The following is a 26,303-nucleotide window of genomic DNA, read 5'->3' as shown; positions in this document are numbered from 1 at the left end:
ACCTTGGTAATGAATGATCTGTTCCAACTACTATTATCCATGCAACTTACCAACTGGTAATTGGCACATTCAATAGTGCTTAGTTATAGGCTACAGCACAGTTTCAAGTCTCTATTGGCATCTAGTGGACAAAATACCTTAGTACATTATGTTTTGTGCACGGTGTGATCATAGATGACAGGTACAGTACACAGTAAAAAGCCACTGCTGCATCCCATAATCTCTACTAGTTGTACTACCATACTTTTATAGCAACCCTAAATATTTGATGTTGGAAAATAGATTATTAGACTATTCTGTTGGTTCAGAATAATAAGTAATTGCACTGTGCGAGTGTGCACGAGACAAGTATCCACGAGATGGCGCTTGGAAATCCTATTTTCAAAAATCCCTCCCTGTGTTTGACCTATCTTGACAATGACAATTTCCTGTTAGAAAAATTAGAAGGGGGCTGGTCATATTGTGTTGTGTGCGTGTAGAAGAGAAACGCACTCTAAAGCAGGATGTGGTTAAGGGATTATTGGGCTACATTGGAAACTTAACTAGTCGAAGGAACCCATACAGTGTACGGGACTGGTACACTGAATTCAAAGGATTACGGATGTCGAATACGGAAACGGGTGAGGAAGAGTATTTATGTTATTTAATAAAAAAGGTTAACACAAGTTTGGCGAAATAGCGGTTCATTTGCGGCTGTTAGGAAACTCCTTCATAAACCACGGAGCAGATTGACAGGTCGCTGAGCCCTTCGCTCTGAACTAACTACTATGATTACATCAATCATAATTATTCCAGCGGCTGTGGTTGCAACATTTTGACTTGTCAGCGTGTTGTTGTTACATTGTAGAATATACATTGTGTATGTAAAATGTTTTATGTCTGTATCGCTTATTCTGCTCTCTCTATTCTGAAACTTCTTTGTAGAGTGGCAATGAGAAGAGCGGCAGCAGCAAACAGTGGAGCTCAAGGAGCGGATTCTGGAAAGACAATTTCCACAGGACCAACAACAGCCAAGGAAAATGGACCGACAACGCCGAGCCCTCCAGTCAGCCCTACGACCCCAATCGCCCCGGTGGAACTGGGAGATGAGCCACAGTCCTCCGTCACAGACGCCACTCGGATGTGGATAAAATTTGCCAAGACCTTCATCGTTATTTTTCCCATTTATGTGTTGGGATATTTTGAGTTCAGCTTCAGTTGGGTTCTAATAGGGCTTGCCATCTTTTTCTGGTGGAGAAGAAATCAAGGGCATAAAAACAACAGACTGACCCGTGCCTTGGCGTTCTTGGAGCATGAAGAGAAAACTGTCAAACAACATTTGTCGACCTCTGAGTTGCCACCATGGGTAAGAATGACTTTGTTTTATTGAGTTAAACATTTTAAAGCTTCTAACATAGCTAACAACTTTTTTTCCTGGTCAGGTGTTACAGATGAATAGTCTTGTCAATGGTATCCCCCCCATCCAGATTAGTGTTGCTAATCAACGTGATTGTTTCACAACTTGAAACCGCAGTTCACTTTCCCCACAWCACTGTGGTTGACAGTATACTGCTCAACAGCCCTCATGGACAGTCGAATGCCCTCATGGACAGTCGAATTGTAAACGGTCCATATAGCCCATGGCAATCAGAGTAGCTATCTAGATCTGTACTGACCCCATGTACCTGCTGTGTCAGAGAAGTTCTGAGTTTCTTCTGAGGATGGCCTGGTTTAGTTATACTATAAGGGAGGGAGGAGAATATGGCTGAACTCCAAAAGATTGAGATTCGGCAATATATCAATCCAGCAACAGTCTGACACTAAGAGGTGATCCACCCAACTCCTTTTAACTGGCTTAAGTAAAAAATATATATAATGGTTTTATGCTCAAATAATTTGTCACATGCATCACTAACAGTGACAGCGGGTCCTTTTCCAACAATAAAAGAAAGATCCAATTAAAAATAAAAAGTGACACATGGCTATATATACAGTGAGTATCAGTACTGAGTCGATGTGCAGGGGTACGAGGTAATTGAGGTAGCTATGCACATATACAGTGCCTTGCGAAAGTATTTGGACCACTTGGATTTTTTCACATTTTGTGTTAAAAAGTGGGATTGATTTAATTGTAATTTTTTGTCAACAATTTACACAAAATACTCTGTCAAAGTGGAAGACATTATTATTTATATATATATATATTTTTTAAAGATGAATAAAAATGAAATAACTAAAGTATAATTGTTGCATAAGTATTCAGCTACCTGTGTCAATACATGTTAGAATCACCTTACAGCATCGATCAGCTGTAAGCCTTCTTGGGTGTCTAAGAGCTTTGCACACCTGGATTGTGTAATAATTGTCCATATTTTTCCCCCCCTCAATTCTTCAAGCTCTGTCAAGATCTTGGGGATTTTCAAACAGATTTAAGTCAAAACTGTAACTTGGCCACTGAGAAATTCATTGTCTTCTTGGTAACGAACTTCAGTGAAGATTTGTCCTTTTGTTGTAGGTTATTATCCTGCTGAAAGGTGAATTCCTCTCCCAGTCCCTGGTGTAAAGCAGGTTTTCTTCAAGGAWTTTGCCTGTGTTTAGCTCCATGTTTCTTTTTATTCTGCAAAAACTCTCCAGTATTTGCTGATGTCAACATACCCATACTGTACCATGTCAAGCAGCCACCACCATGCTTGAAAATAAGGAGGCAGTTACTCAGTGATGTGTTGGATTTGCCCCCAAACATAAGGCTTTGCATTTAGGCCAAAAAGTGTATTCCTTTGCTGTGTTTGTTTTATTACATATTTTTCAGTATTACTTTAGTGCCTTGATGCATACAAGATTCATGTTTTGGAATATTTTTATTCTGTATATTTGTATTTTGTGGAGTCACTACAGTGTTATTTATCCATCCTCAGTTTTTTCCCATCACAACCATTGAACTCTAGCTGTTTTTAAAATCACCAATGGCCTCATGTTAACATAACTGAGCAGTTTAATTCCTGTCCTGCAGCTCAGTTCAGAAGGAAGACTATCTTTGATGTGTCTGGGTGGTTTAATACATCATCCACAGCATCATTAACTTGACCATGCTTAAAGAGATGTTCAATGTCTGATTTGTTATTGTTACCCATCTACCAATCACTGCCCTTCTTTATGAGGCTTTCGAAAGACCCTGGTCTTTTGTAGTTGAATCTGTGCTTGAAATTCAATACTTGACTGAGGGACCTTACAGATGTTGCATGTATGGGGGACAGAGGAAGGGGTAGTCATTCAAATATCTTGACAACCCTGATTATTTCATGTAACTTATTATGTGATTTGTTAAGCCACATTTTACTCCTGAATTAGTTTAGGGTTGCCTAAACAAAGGGTCTGAATACTTATGCAGTTTGTGTGTGCTAGGGCTCTGATAGGCTATGTGATCTGATGGGATTATTACTTTCTATTCTCCCGAACCCACCTAATTTATTCAGGTATTTCTATGCCCTGTAATGGGTACTTATTGTAGATCTGACAGGTTTTGACATTTCACTCTAAGCTAGGGCAAGTACAGGCAGCTTTGGTTAATATATAGCACAATCAATTCCAGACACAACTTGTCTTGGTTATTGTCAGAAACCTGCTCCAGAGTCTGACATTTAGAAAATCACTAGTAAGAAACACTGTGTAAGAAGCYCTGTCTGTCAGGAGTGGTGGCATTGATTGTGATGTGATCCACGATACAATTGTTGGAGCTTTATTAAACAAATGCAGCAGGCCTTGGTGTCGGTGACCCATGCCCTCTCTGACTGTGTCCAAAATGGCACCCTATTACCTACATAGGTCACTACATTTAACCAGTCCTATAGGCCCTGTGCATTACAAAGGGAATAAGGTGCTACTTGGGACACAGGCATGCTAGTTGTTTCAGCAAATATGCCTGGAATGAGGCATGATAGGCGATGTGGTAGTTTTGTGGACTGTTTTGTTAAAACAATTTGACAGAAAGAAGCACACACTTCCCAAGAACTGTATTTTCTAGCTAGAAGGCCAGCATCCTGGAGTCATCTCTTCACTATTGACGTTGAGACGGGTGTTTTGTGGGTACTATTTAATGAAGCTGCCAGTRGAGGACMTGTGAGGCATCTGTTTCTCAAACTAGACACACTCATGTACTTGTCCTCTTGCTCAGTTGTGCACCGGGGCCTCCCACTCCTCTTTCTATTCTGGTTAGAGCCAGTTTGCGCTGTTCTGTGAAGGGAGTAGTACATAGTGTTGTATGAGATCTTCAGTTTCTTGACAATTTCTCACATGGAATAGCCTTAATTTCTCAGAACAAGAATAGATTGACGAGTTTCAAAAYAAAGTCTTTGTGAGCCTGTAATCGAACCCACAAATGCTGATGCTCCAGATACTCAACTAGTCTAAAGAAGGCCAGTTTTATTGTTTCTTTAATCAGGACAACAGTTTTCAGCTGTGCTAACATAATTGCAAAAGGGTTTTCTAATGATCAATTATCCTTTTAAAATAATAAACTTGGATTAGCTAACACAACGTGCCATTGGAACACAGGAGTGATGGTTGCTGATGATGGGCCTCTACTCCTATGTACATATTCCATAAAAAATCTGTCGTTTCCAGCTACAATAGTAATTTCAACATTAACAATGTCTACACTGTATTTCTGATCAATTTTATGTTATTTTAATGGACAAAAAATGTGGTTTTCTTTCAAAAACAAGGACATTTCTAAGTGACCCCCAAACTGAATGGTAGTGTATATGTACAGTACATTTGAATATCATGTTAACATATTACAATATTGCTATTATGATATACTGTGAAGCTTTATGTTATCATATTATGTTATCCTTTTGTGAACATAATGCACAAAAACAATGCAAGTAGTAGTTGGCAATCTTAAGATTGGCAAATTTGCTTTCTGTCTTCACTAAACAATATGTTAAGATGATGTACACTGCACTCAAAGTTTGAAACCTTTTAAAAGACAGACGATTGATATCTGAGGGCAGAGCTCAGGTCAGTATAAATCTGTTCATGCCTGGCATGTCTGTCCCTGGTTGACTGGGCCTCAGTTCTTTTACAACAGGATCGCTGGACTGTAATTAGGTAAAGCTGTCAAGGGGAAAAAACTGTTAAAGTGTAGCAAAATACATCCTCCAAAATATAGGTCTAGTCCAGCGTTTCCCAAACTCGGTACTCGGGACCCCAAAGGGTGCATGCTTTGGTTTTTACCCTAGCATTACACAGCTAATTCAAATAATTTAAGTTTGATGATTAGATGATTTATTTGAATCATCTTTGTAGTGCTAAGGCAAAAACCAAAACATGCACTACTTGGGGTTCCGTGTACCATAGGGAAGCACTGGTCTAGTCAAATGGTCTATATAGAGTAGAGGTTTCTCTCTCTCTTGTTCTGTTATGCTCTCTAATGGTGTGTCATAATGGCCATGGGTGGGGCCTCCCTCTGTGATGTGCCAAAGGGTGGGGCAATCAGTCCAGTGGTGTGTCGAACAGAGAGCCTTATGCTGCTGTGCTCTGCCTCTGACTACAGGGAGAATAGGCCTTGTTTGATTCTTTCAAATATCCAGGTCCTGTGCTGTTTTATGACCGTGACTTCCTTCACAGTCTTATGGGAGCGATGAGTGTTGAASAGAGCATTGTGCTCTTGAGTTCTGCCTCTGACTAAAGGGAGTAGAGAATAAGCCCTGTTTAACTCGTTCAAACCTGCAGTCGTGTTCAAACAGAAGTCATGTACTGCTGTTGCATATGACCCAGACCCCCTCCACACACAGTCTCCTCATGGGAGTGATGAGACTGTCAGTGACTTTGGAGAAAAAGACAGTCCAGTCATCACAGTGCTCACTCACTGGATAATGTGACTGTGACAAGTTTATGGATGATGTAGGGAAAACACACACAGCAAAATAGAGAGCTGTGACGGAAGCATCTCAAAGCTTTTACAGGCTTGAATTTGAGTTGATAACGGTTAGATATTTGTATCACATTTCAAACGTTCCAGTAGACCTATCATGTTCTATTTGCTAGGCCTGTATTGTTAGCTTGTGGCCCTGTGCTTTGTGACTTACCAAGAGCAGAGGTGTGTCTTCTAAGCAGGCAGGCAAATCAGTAACTTAAGCAAACAAATGAAAGTTTGTTGTCACTGAAGAGGAAGGGAGGACACTTAGGCCTATGTGAAGTTAGTTTTACAAGGTGATTTAGATCCTTGTTAAATTAGCCTACTATGTGTATTTACTACCGTAAGATTAAATCCCTTTCCTGAGTTGTCTGTATACAATATAGTGCATTCGGGAAAGTATTCAGACCCCTTTACTTTTTCCACATTTTGTTACCTTTGTGCCTTATTCTAAAATTGATTAAATTCCATTTTTCCCCATAATCACAAAGTGAAAACAGGTTTTTATACATTTTGAAAATGTATACAAAATAATTAACTAAAATACCATGTCTACATAAATATTCAGATCCTGCTATGAGACTTGAAATTGAGCTCAGGTGCATCCTGTTACCATTGATCATCCTTGAAGTGTTTCTACAACTTGATTGGAGTCCACCTGTGGTAAATTCAATTGATTGGACGTGATTTGGAAAGGCACACACCTGTCTATATAAGGTCCCACAGTTGACAGTGCATGTCAGAGCAAAAATCAAGCCATGAGGTTGAAGGAATTGTCCATAGAGCTCCGAGACAGGATTGTGTCGAGGCACAGTTCTGGGAAAGGGACTAAAAAATGTCTGCAGCATTGAAGGTCCAGTGGCTTTCATCCTTCTTTATTAGAAAAAGTTTGGAACCACCAAGACTCTTCCTGTACAATCGGGGGAGAAGGTCAGGGAGGTGACCAAGAACCTGATGGTCACTCTGGCAGAGCTCCAGAGGTCCTCTGTGGAGATGGGAGAACCTTCCAGAAGGACAACCATCTATGCAGCACTCCACCGATCAGGTCTTTATGGTAGAGTGGCCAGACAGAAGCCACTTTTCAATAAAAGGCACATGACAGCCGGGCTCCCGAGTGGCACAACGGTCTAAGGCACTGCATCTCTGTGCTAGAGGTGTCACTACAGACCCTGGTTCGATTCCAGGCTGTATCACATCCGGCCATGATTGGGTGTCCAATAGGGGTTAGGGTTTTAAATAAGAATTTGTTCTAAACTGACTTACCTAGTTAAATAAAATAAATAAAACAGCCCGCTTGGAGTTTGATTCTCTGGTCTGATTCTCTGGTTTGATTCTCTGGTCTGATGAAACCAAGATTGAACTCTTTGGCCTGAATGCCAAGTGTCACGTCTGGAAGAAACCTGCCACCATCCCTATGGTAAAGCATGGTGGTAGTAGCATCATGCTGTGGGGATGTTTTTCAGCTGCAGGGACTGGGAAACTAGTGAGGATTGAGGGAGACTTGTCCCCTCAAAGTACAGAGAGATCCTTGAAAATCTGCTCAGGAACTCAGACTGGTGCACAGATTCACCTTCCAACAGGACAACGCAGGAGTGGCTTCGGGACAAGTCTCTGAACGTCCTTGAGTGGCCCAGCCAGAGCCCGGACTTGAACCCGATCGAACGTCTCTGGAGAGACCTGAAAATAGCTGTGCAGTGACGCTCCCTATCCAACCTGACAGAGCTTGAGAGGATCTGCAGAGAAGAATGTGAGAAACTCTCCAAATACAGGTGTGCCAAGCATGTAACATTATACCAAAGAAGACTCGAGGCTGTAATTGCTGCCAAAGGTGCTTCATCAAAGTGCTGAGTAAAGGGTCTGAATACTAATGTAAATGTGTTATTTCAGTTTTTTATTTGTAATAAATTTGCTAAAATTTCTAAAATCCTATTTTTGCTATGTCATTATCGGATATTGTGTGGAGATTGATGGGGGGGGGGGACGATTTAATAAATGTTAGAATAAGGCTGTAATGTAACAATGTGGAAAAAGTGAAAGGGTCTGAATACTTTCCGAATGCACTGTTGTGTGTGATCTAGTTCTGCTCTAGTTGCTCTAATGGTATGGTACATACTGGGAAATTCCACTGAGACTCAGATTTTTCACTTTAAAATGTTTGCTAAACTAAAACCATTGATTTCAACGTTTAACAAACCATACAACTCTATTTGCTGCTTAAAAAACATTTACTGGAAAAATTATACGGATGCAAAATTTGGTAATAGAATTATGGTAAAATCTCCCTCAGTTTTATTCTGTTACAACTTTATCCCCACAGTTCTTCCTGTAAATGTTTTTTTTCTAAAACTTTTAGTGTAAATTGTTAAGTACTCATTGTGCATAGCGTTGTATGGTTTTGTTAAATCAATGGTTTTTGTTTGGTATACATTTTAAAATAATCTCAATCTCAGCATAATTCCGTTACCATGTAATTGCCATACTGTAGATCATTTTCCACAAAGGCCCGTGAAGTTCTGCCTGTGATTTGATACTCCCCACAATGGCTCTCTTTGGCTCCTGTGGTGATTATGGGTCCCGCCCCACACCACCCTGAGGGCCTAAATATAGGTGGGAACAACTGTCTTGTGATATAGTATGACTCGTCCTGAGCTATTGACTGTCCACCAATGATATATTGCTAGCCGACTGACCTGACTATTTTCCATGGTACAGAAATTGCTGAATGTGCATCTTCTGATTGAGTTGGACGATTCTTAATTGGTTTTGCTAACTCCTTCCTGTCCTTGCCTCTTTTTGAAAAATGTCAAAGGTAATCGAGTAGAGGAAACAAATGCGCTTGTATGTAATGACTCTCCTTTTCCACTTGTGCGTCATCAGTCAAATTACAGTTACAGGGGTGGAATACCAAAATAAATGTGTAAAATGATAAACAAATTTTATGTAGGTAGTTGTGCAAGGCATTTTTATAGATTAAAAGATAATTAGCGTAAAACTTTTAAATGTGTGCTAGCTTTTCTCCTTTGACAACAGCTGATTTTAAAGGGGATGTGGATGATTATAAAACACTTCTGCGCTACCTGCCGTGAGGATACTATTGTGAATCCTCTGAAGTAGGTAATGGAGAAGGGGAGCAACCTCATTTGTTCGCCTATAAACGAATTGGCTCTCTCCTCAACCACTTATCGGTTTCCGGGTCATGGAGGAGAGAGGACAAATGAGAATCTCCCTTGGAAATTGAAGCAGTCACTTTTGACCTGATGATCTGTAATGCCTCTGACACAGTTAGGGCCTGTGTCAGAGTCACTTTTGACCTCGTAACAGAACAGAATATATGAGTGCATGTGTGATAGTTTCATGGCACGAGGACCTTTGTTTTGGTGAAGCCATGGCAATCTGATATAATAATACTAGCCTCGTCTTAAGCTCGCGAGATCAGGACGGTTCGTACTAGGCTATAATAATACTGACCTCTGTCACAAATTCATTATTCTGAGGGAACCACCAGTCACATGTTCTCTCCTACCCAACAAAATGTAAATAGCTGGTGAGAGCAAGACAGTTTGTATTGCCGTGTCTAGCACCATTACAGTATATTACAATTTCATTTTTGTTATACAGTTTCCCTCCACTTCATTCTATGAATGAAGTGGTATAACAAAAATGAAATTGTAATATACTGTAAACTCATAAATTAGTCCTCTAATGGTAAATGTCCACTGATTTAGCATGGTATTGCATAGTGTTTGTGTGTGAGTGAAGGAGACGATGACCCCTATCTAGCTGCCCTGGTCTGGATTTCTAAACAGCTGTTCTGTGGGATTGTGGTTCCACCAGGCCAGAACGACTCCCATGGGCTGTCAGAAGGGCTTCTTCCCAAATGGCACCCTATTCCTTATATAGTGCACTTGTTTTAACCAGGTTTCTAAGCACAATATGGGGAATAGGTTGCCATTTGGGAAACATCCCAGCTTGATTCTCCCATGAGCTGTCATAAGGAGAGGGATGACCACATTGCTCCACTTCATGGCTGCTGAGATATAAGATTAGTATTATATTTACATACATTGATAAGACACAGCTCCATGAGCTATACAGTATATTCATACTGGCTAAGATTAGTCAGGGTTGAATGAGTTTTCTAAATATCTGACAAGTTTATGTTCAGAATCAGAAAGAGTTTTAGCAGTTGCATTGTGACTTGTGTGACAGTTTCACACAGTTTAATTGTGTGACAGTTTTCTGTTATTCAGACTACTCTGTTGTTGACTGTGGTGTGTTGTCTGGGGTACTAAAGCTGATGCACTCTGAGTCTGTTGGTTGGAAACCATATTCCATCAGACTGACTGTTCAGTCAAACCAGGAAATAGCTTGACAATGAGTCAGAGCTGCTGGCTTTCCTCCTGTGAGGAATTACTGTGAACCTCTGCTTTTCTTTTCCACTAGCTGTGGGGATCTCTCACTCACAAGGCAGGCTGGAATCTGCTGCTAGGCAACCTCTACTGTTATTCTACAGACCCTAAAAAGGAGTGAAAAGTGGTCTGGCAACGTGTAATTGAAGGGGGAACTCTTTTTTTTGTATCTTTTTTTTTTAATCTGTGAAATGAATGGGTTTCCTCATTGTGTCACAGCATTGGAGTTGTCAAGGAAAACAAAGAAATGTCATTGTACAGTATTCTGCAGACTTATGCCAGGATATTTGGGTTTGAGTTCATGGTATTGCGTTTTATAAACATGATCTTACAGTCAAATAAAAATAGCTTCTTCGCGAGAGCAATTTATCAAGCAAGAATTTGGTAGGACTGGGAGTGGTCTGAGTTGGGATGGGGAAACAGAAAACAAGCTGTTATTGGCAGAGTGGTTTGATACTCTCTAACTAATTTACCTACTGGTGTTGTCACCAGGCAGACAAACTCCATCCCACCAAAACAGGCTGAAGTTTCAGGCGGTCTTTTCAAACAGCTCTTTCACTAAAAGGGCATTATCATAATTTTCACAATTTCACAGTATTATTCCAACAATTTAGTGTGGAAATATACACTGAGTGTACAAAACATTAGGAACTATTTCCATGAAATAGACCAAGGATCATCAACTAGATTCAGCCGTGGACCGATTTTTATTTCTTTTTTCTTCTAATTTGTAGACTGGGGTTCTTGTGGTCAATTTGCAAACAGATGTAATGTTTCACTAAAACAAAATAATTTCAAACCTTGCTTACATTTGTATACTATCACGTGTCTCAATTATGCGTGGGAAGACTTGGGAACATATTTCTTAAATTAAAATCACTTGGCGCTGATTTCCTGGTGTTTTTAGTCTTATGTCCAGCAATGAAAATTCCACACCAACAAAATGTTTTTTTTGTTTTTTTGACTCAGGAAGGGGGCAAATAAAACCATTTTGGCTCGCGGGCTGCCAGTTGGGGCAGCTCTTATTGATGTTAAATCTACTTCAATCATTGTAGATGAAGGGGAGGAGACAGGTTAAAGAAGGATTTTTAAGCCTTGAGACATGGATTGTGTATGTGTGCCATTCTGAGGGTGAATGGGCAAGACAAAAGATGTAAGTGCCTTTGAACGGAGTATGGTAGTAGGTGCCAGGCATACTGGTTTGAGTGTGTTAAGAACTGCAATGCTGCTGAGTTTTTCACACTCAACAATTTCCCATGTGCCTCAATGTTCCTTCACCCAAAGGACATCCAACCAACTTGGCACAACTGTGTGAAACATTGGAGTCAGAGCCCGTACTTCAACCCGATTGAACATCTCTGGAGAGACCTGAAAATAGCTGTGCAGCAACGCTCCCCTTCCAACCTGACAGAGCTTGAGAGAATCTGCCGAGGAGAATGGGAGAAACTCCCGAAATACAGGTGTGCCAAGCTTGTAGTGCACTACCCAAAAAGACTCAAGGCTGTAATTGTTGCAAAAAGTGCTTCAACAAAGTACTGAGTAAAGGGTCTGAATACTTACAGTACCAGTTAAACGTTTGGACACCTACTCATTCCATGGTTTTTCTTTATTTTTCCTATTTTCTACATATATGATAACTGGCTCTCATGAGGTCTGCCACAGGAAAGGAAGACCCAGAGTTACCTCTGCTGCAGAGGTTAAGTTCATTAGAGCTACCAGCCTCAGAAATTGCAGCCCAAATAAATGCTTCAGAGTTCAAGTAACACACATCTCAACATCAACTGTTCAGAGGAGACTGCATGAATCAGGCCTTCATGGTCGAATTGCTGCAAAGAAACCACTACTAAAGGACACCAATAAAAATAGACTTGCTTGGGCCAAGAAACATGAGCGATGGACATTAGACCGGRGGGAATCTGTGCTTTTTCCAAATTTGAGATTTTTGGTTCCAACCGCCTTGTCTTTGTGAGACGCAGAGTAGGTGAACGGATGATCTCCGCATGTGTGGTTCCCACCGTGAAGCATGGAGGAAGAGGTGTMGGGGTGCTTTGCTGGAGACAGTGTCAGTGATTTATTTAGAAATCATGGCATACTTAACCAGCATGGCTACCACAGCATTCTGCAGCGATATGCCATCCCATCTGGTTTGCGCTTAGTGGGACTATCATTTGTTTTTCAACGGGACATTGACCCAAAACACACCTCCCAGGCTGTGTAAGGGCTATTTGACCAAGAGGGAGAGGGATGGAGTGCTGCATCAGATGGCCTGGCCTCCACAATCACCCAACCTCAACCCAATTGAGATGMTTTGGAATGGGTTGGACCGCAGAGTGAAGGCAAAGCAGCCAACAAGTGCTCAGCATATGTGGGAACTCCTTCAAGAATATTGGAAAAGCGTTCCTCATGAAGCTAGTTAAGAGAATGCCAAGAGTGTGCAAATCTGTCATCAAGGCAAAGGGTGGCTATTTGAAGAATCTCAAATATAAAATATTTTTATTTGTTTAACGCTTTTTTTGTTTACATGATTCCATGGGTTATTTCATAGTTTTGATGTCTTCACTATTATTCTACAGTGTAGAAAATAGTAAAAATAAGAAACCCCTGAATGAGTAGGTGTGTGAACTTTTGACTGGTACTGTATGTAAATGTGATATTTCAGTTTTAATTTTAATACATTTGCAAAAATGTCTAAACCTCTTTTTGCTTTGTCCTTATGAGGTATTGTGTGTAGATTTATGAGGGGGAAAAACTATTGAGTCCATTATGGAATTAGGTTGTAACGTAACAAAATGTGCAAAAATGAAATGGGTCTGAATACTTTCCGAATGCACTGTATATAGGGAATTGCGTACCATTTGGGACTCAGCCTAAGCCTGCCTGCAGAAGCTCTGTCTGTCTGGTAGTTATGTAAATCCAACTGCTTATCTGTCACAGTCGACTCCCTGCCTCAGCTATCTCTGAGCGGCTTGGTGCTGTTCTCATGCTGTCAGCCTGAGACCCCAAATACTGCAGCCTCGTCTTTGAATCAATGCACAGAATCAGCCCTTTCATCTGKGCTTTAGACATGCTGCTTTAGCACCATTAAACACTACTACCAAACCAAACAAAGGTGATATGTTGTGTTTTCATATAGATGTAATTAGACTATTACTAGTATACAATCATCATACAACTCAAAGTACAGGTGTATCCCGTTTTATGTAGCCAAGTTATCGTTACTCATTGTGTATGTATTCCTTGTATTAATGTAACTTTTCTCTCTGCATTGTTGGGAAGGGCCCGTAAGTAAGCATTTCACTGTTAGTCTACACCTGTTGTTTACGAAGAATGTGACAGATTTTATTTGATTGATCCTGTCAATATGTCAATTGTGTTAGACTATTGTCCCTATAGTCTTTATTGAATGTCTGTTTTAATGTCAAACTGTTGACCAACCTGTAATGACATTGTGACATTGTTTTCATCTACCCCACAGCATCTCTGCAGACAGCTCACATTTTGAACGAATATGAACTGATCCATTATTCTCTTCATTCCAGGTTCATTTTCCAGATGTGGAGCGAGTGGAATGGCTCAACAAGGTACTGAACGTCTTCACTGCAGTGCGTTGTCCTACAGTACACCAACCACACCTGGGTTCAAATACGATCTTTCAAATACGTTCAAAATCGTTTAAATACTTTGTTTCATCTAGCCTGCCTAGAGTGCCAGATTAGTGGGTTTTTGCAGTTTTGGGACTATCGTATTGGTCCATCAAGCCAGGCAAGCTCAGTCAAGCACAGATAACATATTTGAAATGATTTCAAATAGTATTTGAACCCTGTCCAATACCAACTTTCCCGGCAGCAGCACTTGCCCTGCTCTAGATAAGTGGTACAGTGTGGAGGCAGGGAAGCGGGCGGGAGGGCAGCATCCTCTTATAAATAGGCCCTTATCTGGAGCTCTGCTAACCCAGCTCCAGTACCAGCCTCCCTGGGGACCCTTCTAACTCCAGGAACTGGGAGGAGTCATTACTCTTACAGTTACTGTAAAAACCAGACTTATAGGGATTTAGTCCACAATGTTTCAAAGACACATTAGATAATAAAACGAGAGATTGAGCTCTATTTGTTTTGCAGGAGTGTTATAGATGCTATTGTTTTTGTAGTAGGTTTATGTGGTAAGGAGTTCATGCATCAGTACTTAAAGTAGAGCCCATAAACTACACTAGGGCCACACCCAAACCAAATAGATGTGTCAGTTGAGGTAATGTTATGTGTGTTAGGCAATTATGAGGGCGTTTCCTACCTATTATCTATGACAAAATTATGCTAAGAATTTTCCCTCTGGAAAATAAAGTTTTTCTTATCTTAATTCAAGTCTTATTCAATCAAACCATGCAGAGAACAGGGACATTACCTATGTAGTGTCTCTGTCAGACATTGAGCTTTGAGAATATGACCTGTGTAACCCTGAGTCTTCCTCTCTGTCTCCCTCCCCAGACAGTGAAACAGATGTGGCCATACATCTGTCAGTTTGTTGACAAGCTGTTCAGAGAGACCATTGAGCCGGCTGTGAAGGGGGCTAATGCTCACCTCAGCTCCTTCTGCTTCACCAAGATCGACATGGGGGACAAGGTGAGACTGAGGCGTTTAGATATACATGTATGTTTCCAGTGATGAGTTCTGGCGTCAATGTTACTGTTATGTCGAGCAGTGTGGAAAATGTTCTGTATCTTGTTATATGCTGTAGGTGTTTATTCTGTATAATATAGTTCATAGGTGTTTTATTGTTGTTTACCGTCATTAGCCCTATCAACAATGTCCAGCAATTTTTCCTGTGTGTAAGTTTTCAAACTTGTTAACCTTGTAAGGGAACTTAGGAAACACATGCTTGAAGTATGGTTGGACAAGCGGTTTGGGTTTGAGCACACAGAGGCACCTGTCAACCATTGGGTTCTGCTTTGTCATCCTTTCCTCTCGCCCCTCTCTCCCTCCATCTTTCTCTCCTTCTCTCTCTACAGCCTCTAAGGGTGAACGGGGTCAAAGTGTACACTGAGAATGTGGACAAACGACAGATTATAATGGACCTGGAGATTAGGTATAGTCACATGCACTGTGGTTCAATTTGGAGATACTTTTTTATATCATTATATATCAAGACTATTTTTATTTTTATTTTCAGCTTTGTTGGAAATACAGAGATTGATGTTGACATCAAGAAATACTACTGCAGAGCTGGTATAAAAAGTATACAGGTAGTCATGTTTTTATATCATACACATGCATACACTACTTTCTATTGGGAAATGTTGTGACTTTCTCTGACTTCAGTTGATATACCAGACCTACCAAGCTTGATGAAAATCTGTCTGGTGCATGAGACTAACCATTAGCCACCTCCGTATTTGGCTATGCATTATTTATTTTTTTACATAATATGTTGACACTTCATAGATAAGGGTGAAGGTTGATTATACAACATTACAAGAGGTTGCCCTTGCAAACAACCAGCATATTTGCTGATCAGAGCGAGACAGTTGTATGCAGGGTAGTCTACAGTAATCATTGCGAACCCATTCTGATTGGCCAGATTTGAGACTGCAGTCTCAAATCTGGTAGGCTGTTTTGGAATCAGTCCAGATTTCATACGGTTTTGTTGGCTCCTAATAGATGGCTGGCTTTTCACTGTAACCATTTTTGTTCAGAATGAAGCCCTTAAATGTGGCAACCTGCAATCTCATATGTTTTGATTCTGACCAAGCCACTGTTTTGAGTAAATGTGAGAATAAGACTACAGCAGTATGGTTAATCAGTATGGCAGTATGGTTAATCAGTATGGCAGTATGGTTAATCAGTATGGCAGTATGGTTAATCAGTATGGCAGTATGGTTAATCAGTATGGCAGTATGGGTATTGAAAATGTCCAATATTTCCATTGCATGTTAAGGGATGACTCTGTGTTTAATTGCTTGTCCTTGCATTCAAATTTGGAGCTCTAGACAGTCTACATTTCTGAGTAAAGAGTCACTTCAGTCAGGATGGATACTAATAAAAGTAGTGGAACACAGTAATACAACAGGTCAGACTTTTCTTTGAGACAACAAGACAGTCATGTAGAATTTGTCAAATAGATTAATCAAAAGTGTATTGTACCGCTGTTTCCTATGTAATAAGATAGAGACCTATAAATTGTATGTTACAATGATCTGCAATTGAAAAGTCACTGATTGGCACGTTTTCTGCAGCTTCACGGTGTCTTGAGGGTCGTCATGGAGCCCCTGCTCGGAGACATGCCATTGATCGGAGCCCTGTCAGTTTTCTTCCTGAAGAAGCCTGTAAGTATTGTCAGCCATTTTGACTTATTCTAGAACTACTGCAGTGGTTGGAACCTCTGAGGAGGGAATGGTCAGCAGACCGCTGGATGTGAAGGATGTTGTATTGAGCTCCTGTTCCAGAAAGCCCATTCCCACCAAGACTAATTTATAATTAGGCTTGCAACACAAATGGCTACCAATTCCCTTTATAGTGCACTACTTTTGATGGGCCTTGGACAAAAGTAGTGCACTTTATAGTGAATACTGTGCTGTTTGAGATTCAGCCTTAGTCGATACCCTGCTCTTTAGCAGCTGTCTTCCTGTGGGTCAGCATGTGTTATAGATTGAGGGTTTGATATGGGGTCCCTTAGGAGGATGGTACATTCCAGTAAAAGGACAATGAGGGGGCACTGTAGCTTCCTGCTGGATTCATTACAGCTGAAAAGATAATGAACTGGTGTACAATAGCTTGGATATATTTCCTAGATGGGTAATAATACTCAGGTCTTATTTTAAACAGACCCAGTTTGGGGCGGTGTTGATTACCAGTCCAGTAGTCACACGTCGTTTGTCTTTTTGACAATAGATGTTTTATTTTTAGTGGTGTGAAGTTATGGGTCTCAAGGAGCATTGCTGTGTTATTGTCAAGATATGGGTCGTATCGCCTCTGTCTCGGTCATATCGCCTCTGTGTCTGGGTGGGGAGAGCAGATTTGCTTTATCTTAAGCCTCCTCTGTGCTCTTATGCTGTCGAGGCTGCGTCTTTCTCATTGGGTAGGATTTATATAGACTTTCCTCTATGCTCATTGCCTTGTTATTACTCAGTAAAGGTCTATGGTAAATCAGCCGGACATCCAGTCTATACCATCTCATACAACTCTCCCCTCTTGGCCTAATACATCTTAAAACCCCTTAATGAACTACAGTCAGTTAGTGTTGGACCAATGCTGTGAGCGGAGTTGAATTATTTCTTGCCAGTTTAAATTTGATAATCTTCACACAGTCCAGTCCTGCTAGTCTTGATGACTACAATAACATCCTGCATTTTCCCAGCCAGTATATAACTGTACGCTCATTGTAAAACATAATCCAATTCACTGTTAGTATCAGAGCTGTGATGCACTTATATAGTATAATACAGTACAGTTTGAATAGATATGTTGCATCAGGGATAGACTGTCATCATCCCTATAAACACAGACCAGGCTGAGGCAGAGCCACAGTTATTTCCCCTTGATGTAGTCAGAGGCCTGGTTAGAAGTCATGGGATAAAGACTGGGGTGTAATGAGAGCCCTTTAGAGTGACAGACAGCCATCTAAGTCTTATTTTAACCTCTGGAGTTCTGCTATCTCTCCTCAACTGGACTGTTTTTAACCTGGTCCAAGATCTGTTTGTGCTGTCTTGACAGATCTGGGACCAGGCTAGACTGCTATAGAGCACATGGTTCTTGTCCACAATGGCCTCTGACCTGTGGTCCAGTCATGGAGACCTTCTTAAGAATGAATGTAAGGTCCACCCTTCTACCCTGTCTTGAATTTGTTTTTGAAATTACCGCCCCTTGAAGAAGGTATTACCTGTAAACCGTTGTGCCTTCATACTSCTCCTGCCCTTCTACCCTGACAGACAGTCTATCTGTCCCCTGAGTTGTGTAGACGTTTGTTCTCAGAGTTACCATCAGTGAGGTATGACAGCCTATTCGACTGGCTGGTAAACAGTGCCCCGTCTGAGCTGGAGGCGAGGGAGGAGCGTGCCAAGAGTGTGGTGGAAATGTGAGCAGCGTTGCTGTGGCTACGTAGCGTAGCGGCTGTGTGTTTGAAAGTAGAGCAGAGCAGCCAGCCAGGATAAAAGGCCTCACCAGGACTGTTTGATGCTGCAGCATTCTCCTGCCATGCGGTCATAACCAAAGAGGAAACCACCTTTTCTTTCCACTGACTAACGGATGATATTTGTTCAACCCAATGTAATTACAGTGAGATACCTATCATGTGCTCTCATCTATAAATATCACTGAATGTTGTTGTTAAAACAATTATCTTTGGATAATCAATGTTTTTTTACTGGTACTTGGTTGTTGTTGATAAGAGTTATGACTTAGTACAGCCAGCTACAGTATGTTCCAGTGTTGTACAGAAGGCTTAGTGACAGGGCCAGTGCAGAAGCCTTTGCGTGTTCATGTTTGTCTGTTCCTGTAAGCGCTAGTACGGTGTGGTGGTGTGGCCTGTTCTGAAGACTAAGTGGTGCACACAGGAAGTGCACGCACACTCTGCCACCCCGCCCTGCCTCGCCAGATAAAAGCCGACAGCGGTTCGTATTGCTGTGCAGCCTACGTGCCAGTCAGCCAACCACTGCTCTTTATATCAGTCAGAACAATGGAGCAGGCTGTAAAACTCATTTGTGTCAATATCTGGAGACAGGGAAATCATCATAAATGCCCTGCCCATGTCTTCAACAAATGATGAGAGCATCATCACTTGATGCTCACAAGCTGATCTTCCTTCCCTGTCTCACGTTCCTGCTTGTCCTGTTTTTATGTTGTGCATTTTGGGGTAAGGCATCATGTGCCACGCCTTGCATGACAAGACAACATACAGTGAGCTCCAAAAGTATTGGGACAGTGACAAATGTTTTGGCTCTGTACACCAGCATTTTGGATTGATATATATTTTTTATTTAACTAGGCAACTTGGTTAAGAACAAATTCTTATTTTACAATGACTGCCTACGCCGGCCAAACCCTCCCCCAGGGGAATAGTTACAGGGGACAGGAGGGGGGTGAATGAGCCAATTGTAAACTGGGGATTATTAGGTGACTGTGATGGTTTGAGGGACAGATTGGGAATTTAGCCAGGACACCGGGGTTAACACCCCTACTCTTACGATAAGTGCCATGGGATCTTTAATGACCTCAGAGAGTCAGGACACCCGTTTAACATCCCATCCGAAAGACGGCACCCTACACAGGGCAATGTCCCCAATCACTGCCCTGGGGCATTAGGATATTTTTTAGACCAGAGGAAAGAGTGCCTCCTACTGGCCCTCCAACACCACTTTAACAGCATCTGGTCTCCCATCCAGGGACTGACCAGGACCAACCCTGCTTAGCTTCAGAAGCAAGCCAGCAGTGATATGCAGGGTGGTATGCTGCTGGCTTCAAGGCTGCACATAGGGCAGCGCACAATGGGACTCCCGATCACGGCTGGTTGTGATACAGASCGAGATCGAACCAGGGTCTGTAGTGATGCCTCTAGCACTGAGATGCTGTGCCTTAGACCACTGCACCACTCGGGAGCCCAAATAGCTATGAGGTTGGCTTTAATTTTAGTGTATTTTCATTCATATCGGGTGAACCGTTTAGAAATTACAGCAATATTTGTACATAGTCCCCCCCATTTTAGGGGACCAAAAGTGTTGTTAAAAATTCACTTATGTGTATTAAAGTAGTAAAAAGTGAAGTATTTGGACCCATATTCTTAGCACGCAATGACTACATCAAGCTTGTGAATAATGAGTGAGAAAGTTACAGACGAACAAAATTCATATGCTAACCTCTCACCATTACATTAACAGGGGACGTTAGCATTTTGGGTGGGTATGACATTTGTGCATCTATCCGTAATCATGCTAGCATCTATATTCATGTAGAAGTGTTTAGAAACATATTCTATTCTTATTTACAATGAAAGTGACTCCAAAATGGCACATTTACCATTTAATTTATATTGGGCACAAAATAATTTTAAACAAAATCAAAACAAACAGCAAATGCATCCAACAAATTTGTAGTCACAAGGTTAATGTAGCCATTGCGTGCTAAGAATATGGGACCAAATACTTCACTTTTTACTACTTAAATAAACATGTAAGTGAATTTGTCCCAATACTTTTGGTCCCCTAAAATGGGAGGATTGTGTACAGAAAGTGATGTAATTTCTAAATGGTTCACCTGATATGGATGAAAATACCCTCAAATTAAAGCTGAAAGTCTACACTTTAACCTGATAGTCATTGTATAATTTCAAATTGCTGGAGTACAAAGAAAAACAATAATTTTGGAGCTCACTGTAGGTGTGAATCAGCCTTTGTTCTCTGTGAAGTCGGTTCAGTTCACTCTTCCTGGTTGTATTCTGAACAAGTAGGCATGCTTCTCATTTAAACATTACTGGGTTGGCTTGGGCTCATGTTACCAAAACTCAGGTATCCTGAATTTATCCTGACAGAGTTCTCTGGATTGATTTTAAAAGTTGAATAACATGATCATACTACAGCACAACATGACGTGTTCCCCTTGTGTAGCCTAGGGCTAGGTTATATTAGAGCTTTATGGGAAGGGATGTTGCTGTGTCGCAGTCAGAATATAATCGTGTCAAAGCTTGTGCCTGCAGCTCTTTACTTGTTAGAATGTGGGAGTGCATGTTTGAATGTCACCTCTGGTCTCTGGAAATTTTCCTTTGACAATTGAACAAACAGAAATGACTGACAAGCCTGAATTTAGCCGTAGGCTATATCACTCTCTCTTGTTCCATAGACACACATTTAGACAGTATTTTTAAGGTGTACTTGAACAGCTTTATTCTTCATACTAAGTACGTCCTCATCTTAAAATCACACAAATGTTGACATTCTGATTTGCTTAATGGCCGGTTGCTCACCTTTGCAGATATTCTTAAGTGAGCAGCTTAAACGTGAACAAAGTTAGAAACGTAATCTCACCCTGAGTCCCCTGACACACACACATCCCACAGTTCAGAGGCATATCCCTGACCACTGGCACATGAGACATGACATCATATTACCCCATGTTTGGTTTACTTATATTTTGTAACCYTGACAACTGGTAGACTGTTGGAGCTAGGAACACAAGCATTTCGCTACACCCACAATAACATCTGCTAAATATGTGGATGCGAACAATAACATGTGATTTGATTTGACTAATAAGTCCTTTTATGGTAAATAGGTTTAGACTATTCTAAATGATGTGGTAGGAAACGTTAACGTGACAATGCCATGATTCTTACCTAGAATTGGGTTAGGCCTACCCTCCATATTCAAACACCATGTCTGTCAGTTTTTATTTTTAGATACAGCGAACACTGAGTTAATTTGATGTGCTAGGTAATAGTCGTAGATTGCTTAACTATCATTACATTTTCTTCATTACAACTATGACTCATAAAGTAAGAGAGCATAGCGTAGATGGAGACATTCAGTGCCCTATGATTCAGTGGGCAGGATTCCTGGCTTGGTTACCGGCACAGAGAAAGACATGGGCTGCATCCCAAATGGATGCAAAAGTAATCCACTATACAGGGAATAGGGTGCCATTTGGGGTGCACAGACTAACCCAGTAACATAGCTAGTCAGGTCACGTTCCCATAGAGACTGTCACGACATAGCATTCTCAGAGTTTCATTCCTTCGTTTACGTTCCTGGAACACTGTCCAGTACCTACTCATTCCTGAGCCTACTAAATGTTTACCATTGTGCTGAGTGGTTTTGCAGTCTGTGTAGTATTGTGATGCTTTAGTGCACTGTTGCTGCACACAGACTCTGGCATTGTCCTGAAAACTTCTAGTTGGCGTTACAGTATTTGTTTTGTTATCCAATCCGCACTAAGAATGTGTACCAAATGACACTTTATTCCCTGGTAAAAACCCTGGTCAAAAGTAGTGAAAAGTACTACATATGGAAAAGGGTGCCATTTAGGATACAGACTATGCTTGCCACATACTGTACAGCCTACAGTCATCCCTTCCATAAAACCTGTGCAGAATGAACAGTTACTGATTTGGTATAGTTTGCCCTTTGTAGTGAGAATCTTAGAAGCCTTATATCTGTCTCCTGGGCCTGTACTGTATTGCYTTCTTTTTGAGAATGCTAATTTTCCTCAAGAAATTGCTTTTTGCTCTAGACTGTGTTTTTAAAGTTAATGTCCGTGTTCACTGTTCAGGTCAAAGTGATAACTGTCTTATCAGGTACTGGAGTGGTCATTGTAGCAGTCTTCAAAGATATGACATGATGAAAGTAGATAACATATTCTATTATAAAGTATAAATCAATGCTTTGCTTTGGAAATGTCAGTTAGAACCAATTCAAATGAATGTCTTTTGGAGAGTTGTTTTTATTCTGCTGTGAATCAGTGCACTGTTTCATTAGGAAACTACTCCTCACGGACTGAGAGCTTTCATTAGCTGTTGTTTCATTAGGAAACTACTCCTCACGGACGAGAGCTTTCATTAGCTGTTGTTTCATTAGGAAACTACTCCTCACGGACTGAGAGCTTTCATTAGCTGTTGTTTCATTAGGAAACTACTCCTCACGGACTGAGAGCTTTCATTAGCTGTTTGTTTCATTAGGAACTACTCCTCACGGACTGAGAGCTTTCATTAGCTGTTGTTTCATTAGGAACTACTCCTCACGGACTGGAGCTTTCATTAGCTGTTGTTTTCATTAGGAAACTACTCCTCACGGACTGAGAGCTTTCATTAGCTGTTGTTTCATTGGAAACTACTCCTCACCGGACTGAGAGCTTTCATTAGCTGTTGAAGCTGCTTCCATAGGTACTGCATTTTAGCCATCGGAAATTCCTCTTCTCCTGATAATGAGTCACTGAGAACCGATCTTAAAGTGCTTTGAAATTACTCCCTTTGTTTGGACTTTGATTTACTATTTGCCTACTCTATAGCTTCCCGTATTAAAACAGAGCTAACTCATCAATATTGATTAGTCTCTATTTTCTCAGTTTTGTGAATGTTTCTGCTTTGTTAAACTTGTATGTAACAATTTGAACTATTGCACTAATTGGGTCTGTCCAGTCTGTCCTCATTTCTAATCCGTTCATTACATTTTATTACAATGATTAGCTAGATGAGAGCAGTAGCTGGATTAGAACCTCATAAAGATGTGCTGCAGTAGCTTTATCATTCAGTGCTTAGGAGCCCAGTGAGTGATGCAGACCAAGGCAGGAGACGCACAGAGCTAGAGCCTGACCACCATATACATGTCCTCTCTGCATTGTACTGAAATAGCGAGTCATATTGATGAGCAGTTCCATGGAGCAGGCTGCTGCCCTCTTAGTGAGAATGCTCTCCCTAAGTTTAGAGGACAAGGACAAGAGCTAGTTGTGGAGTCACTTTCTAAATTAAATGACTGTAATGAATTCAATGAAATAAAATGACTCGTGTTTGTGGTCCACAACATGTGTTCCTTGTATGGGTTTATCAACATTTACTTTCTTCTCTGTCATTCAAGGCATGTTTCCTTTTTTTCTTCCAGTTGCTGGATATAAACTGGACAGGCCTCACAAATATGCTGGACATTCCAGGATTGAAGTAAGTGACAACTGCAAGATTGCAAACCCTGCTTGTAATGGGTCTCGGTTACATGGCTTCTGTCACACTACCAAGCCCTTATCACACTCTCTCACCCCAGATGGGTGGGGTGTAGGTTTGGGCCGATATGATATGATTAAATCTAATATCGGTATATTTGATATTGACGATTTATTGTGATGTGGAAGACTATACTCTCTTTGAACTTTACAAATCAAAACTGTGCAGATGTATCTGTTAGCCTGTYTGTTGAAAATGAAGTCTAAATGAATTAACTAAGCCTATTATTATTTATTTTTTTCGCCATACAAAATATTATTTAATGAGTGTGACTATAATATTGTGAATACACACACAATTTTCAGTSTGGAATTATTTTGTCATTAATGGTGCAAAATTATTATATCAGATATCTCGACATTTGGAGTAACATATCGTAGAAGAGGTCTCCCCAAATAGTTAGAACTGGCCTAACCCACAATATAGAGTGGAAAGTATTCAGATCCCTTTTATTACGCCTTATTCTAAAATTGTTCAAATTGTTTTTGAATCAATCTACACACAATACCCCACAATGACAAAGCAAAAACAGGTTTTTAGAAATATTAGCAACTTTATTATAAATGTAAAACTGAAATATCACATTTACATAAGTATTCAGACCCTTTACTCAGAACTTTGTTAAAGCACTTTTGGCAGTGATTACAGCCTTGAGTCTTCTTGGGTATGATGCTACAAGCTTGGCATACCTGTGTTTGGGGAGTTCTAACTGTTCTTCTCTGAAGATCCTCTTCTCTGTCATGTGCCTTTTGCTGAAGAGTGGCTTTTGTCTGGCTGCTCTACCATAAAGGCCTGATTTTGGTGTAGTGCTACAGAGATGGTTGTCCTTCTGGAATGTTCTCCCATCTCTACAGAGGACTCTAGGCTCTGTCCAGTGACCATGGGGTTATTGGTACCTCCCTGACCAAGGTTCTTCTCCACCGATTGCTCAGTTTGGCTGGCGGACAGCTCTAGGAAGAGTCTTGGGGATCCAAAACTATATAGTTTGTTAGCTAGCATTTTACTGTATGTCGGTAATGACACCATGGCAGGTATAAATTATTAACAGCCAGTCCACCTTCTCAGCAGAGCTGCCGTCTGTGAGGGATAAGGAGGGAGAATGGTCAGCATAGCTCTCCCTGCTTGCATCCCAAATGACAACCTATTCCCTATATAGTGCACTACTTTTGACTAGGGCCCATAGGGAATAAGGTGCCATTTGGGAAGTTTGCCTGTAGCTGCGTGTTAAAAGTAGTCCTACACCACTGTGAAGTCACAGCACCATGAGGTCATGCATTTACAGCTCTTGCAAAGCAGCCATGTGGTGGAGGGCTGAATTAGAGACAAGAAGCCATCACATGGATATACTACTGGGACCCAATAGCTTGTTTCAACATCTCACTCTTCAAGTTCTGTCAAATGCTGTCACTGTCCGCATGTGATATGCTCACTTATCCCAAAAGTGGGATCAAATAAAACACAGTTGTCAAGGGTAGTCTCCCTAAAAATACTGTTGGAAGTCACATGAGAAAAGGAAATGAGCAACTAACTGGGCGGCCGGTAGCCTAGCGGGTTGGAGCGTTGGGCCACGGGGAAGGTTGCTGGATTGAATCCCAGAGCCGACAAGGTAAAAATCTGCCTTCTGCCCTTGAGCAATGCAGTTAACCCCCAACAACAACTGCTCCCGGGCGCCGATGACATGGATGTTGATTAAGTCAGCCCCATGTACCTCTCTGATTCAGAGGTTGGGTTAAGTGCGGATTTCAGTTGAATGCATTCAGTGTGCAACTGACTAGGTATCCCCCCATTTTCCTTTACCTAACCACACAGACAGGATCCACATTGTAGTGATGTGGGCCTCCAGCTTCCTTTGTTTATGATGAACTTTAAATATAAATAGTCATTTAAACCGAGCTAGCCCTCCTCCTGAAAAGCCCTGGAATCCCTTAGGGCTGCTATTGAATTATTGATAATGAAAGATTAGAATGGGGATTATAACTAGTTTATTTTATCTAAGTGTTGATATTTATAGAAGGTATGATGAGTGGTCAGAGAAGTTGACATGTGATTCAATAGGTGGTTGTGTTTTGAAGCTTGGATGGGATATGTGTTAAAATGCTACAGTGAATGTTTGGCCATTGAATATACGAAATTCAATGAAGAGCCATGCAGAGATACAGGTAACTGCCAAAATAAAGGAAACACTTGAGTAAATAAGGATACAAAATATATTAAAACCAGGTGCTTCACCACAAGTTGTGTTCCTGAGTTAAGCAATTAACCTCCCATCATGCTGTCATGCTCCCATTAACTGGCATGTTTATAAAGAAATG

The 26,303-nt window shown here is 41.0% G+C and overlaps 1 protein-coding gene across 4 annotated transcripts in view; it reads left to right on the top strand.

Moving 5' to 3' along the window:
• Positions 1–460: 460 nt before the first annotated feature.
• Positions 461–26,303, top strand: part of LOC111979792 (extended synaptotagmin-2-B) — a 48,188-nt gene continuing 22,345 nt past the window's right edge. For all 4 annotated transcript variants that reach the window (XM_024010500.2, XM_024010499.2, XM_024010498.2 and 1 more), the window contains exons 1-8: positions 461–620; positions 925–1,345; positions 13,845–13,886; positions 14,787–14,921; positions 15,308–15,384; positions 15,469–15,541; positions 16,532–16,621; positions 23,876–23,931. In XM_024010500.2, the coding sequence (XP_023866268.1) occupies positions 932–1,345; positions 13,845–13,886; positions 14,787–14,921; positions 15,308–15,384; positions 15,469–15,541; positions 16,532–16,621; positions 23,876–23,931 (887 nt within the window). In that variant the 5' untranslated portion in view covers positions 461–620; positions 925–931. The remainder of the gene's footprint in view (positions 621–924; positions 1,346–13,844; positions 13,887–14,786; positions 14,922–15,307; positions 15,385–15,468; positions 15,542–16,531; positions 16,622–23,875; positions 23,932–26,303) is intronic.

The sequence above is a fragment of the Salvelinus sp. IW2-2015 genome, linkage group LG19 (genome assembly GCF_002910315.2).
Source record: "Salvelinus sp. IW2-2015 linkage group LG19, ASM291031v2, whole genome shotgun sequence".
In the NCBI taxonomy this organism is placed as follows: domain Eukaryota; kingdom Metazoa; phylum Chordata; class Actinopteri; order Salmoniformes; family Salmonidae; genus Salvelinus; species Salvelinus sp. IW2-2015.
The sequence above is the reverse complement of the archived record's forward strand: the minus strand, read 5'-3'. Positions and strand labels throughout refer to the sequence as shown.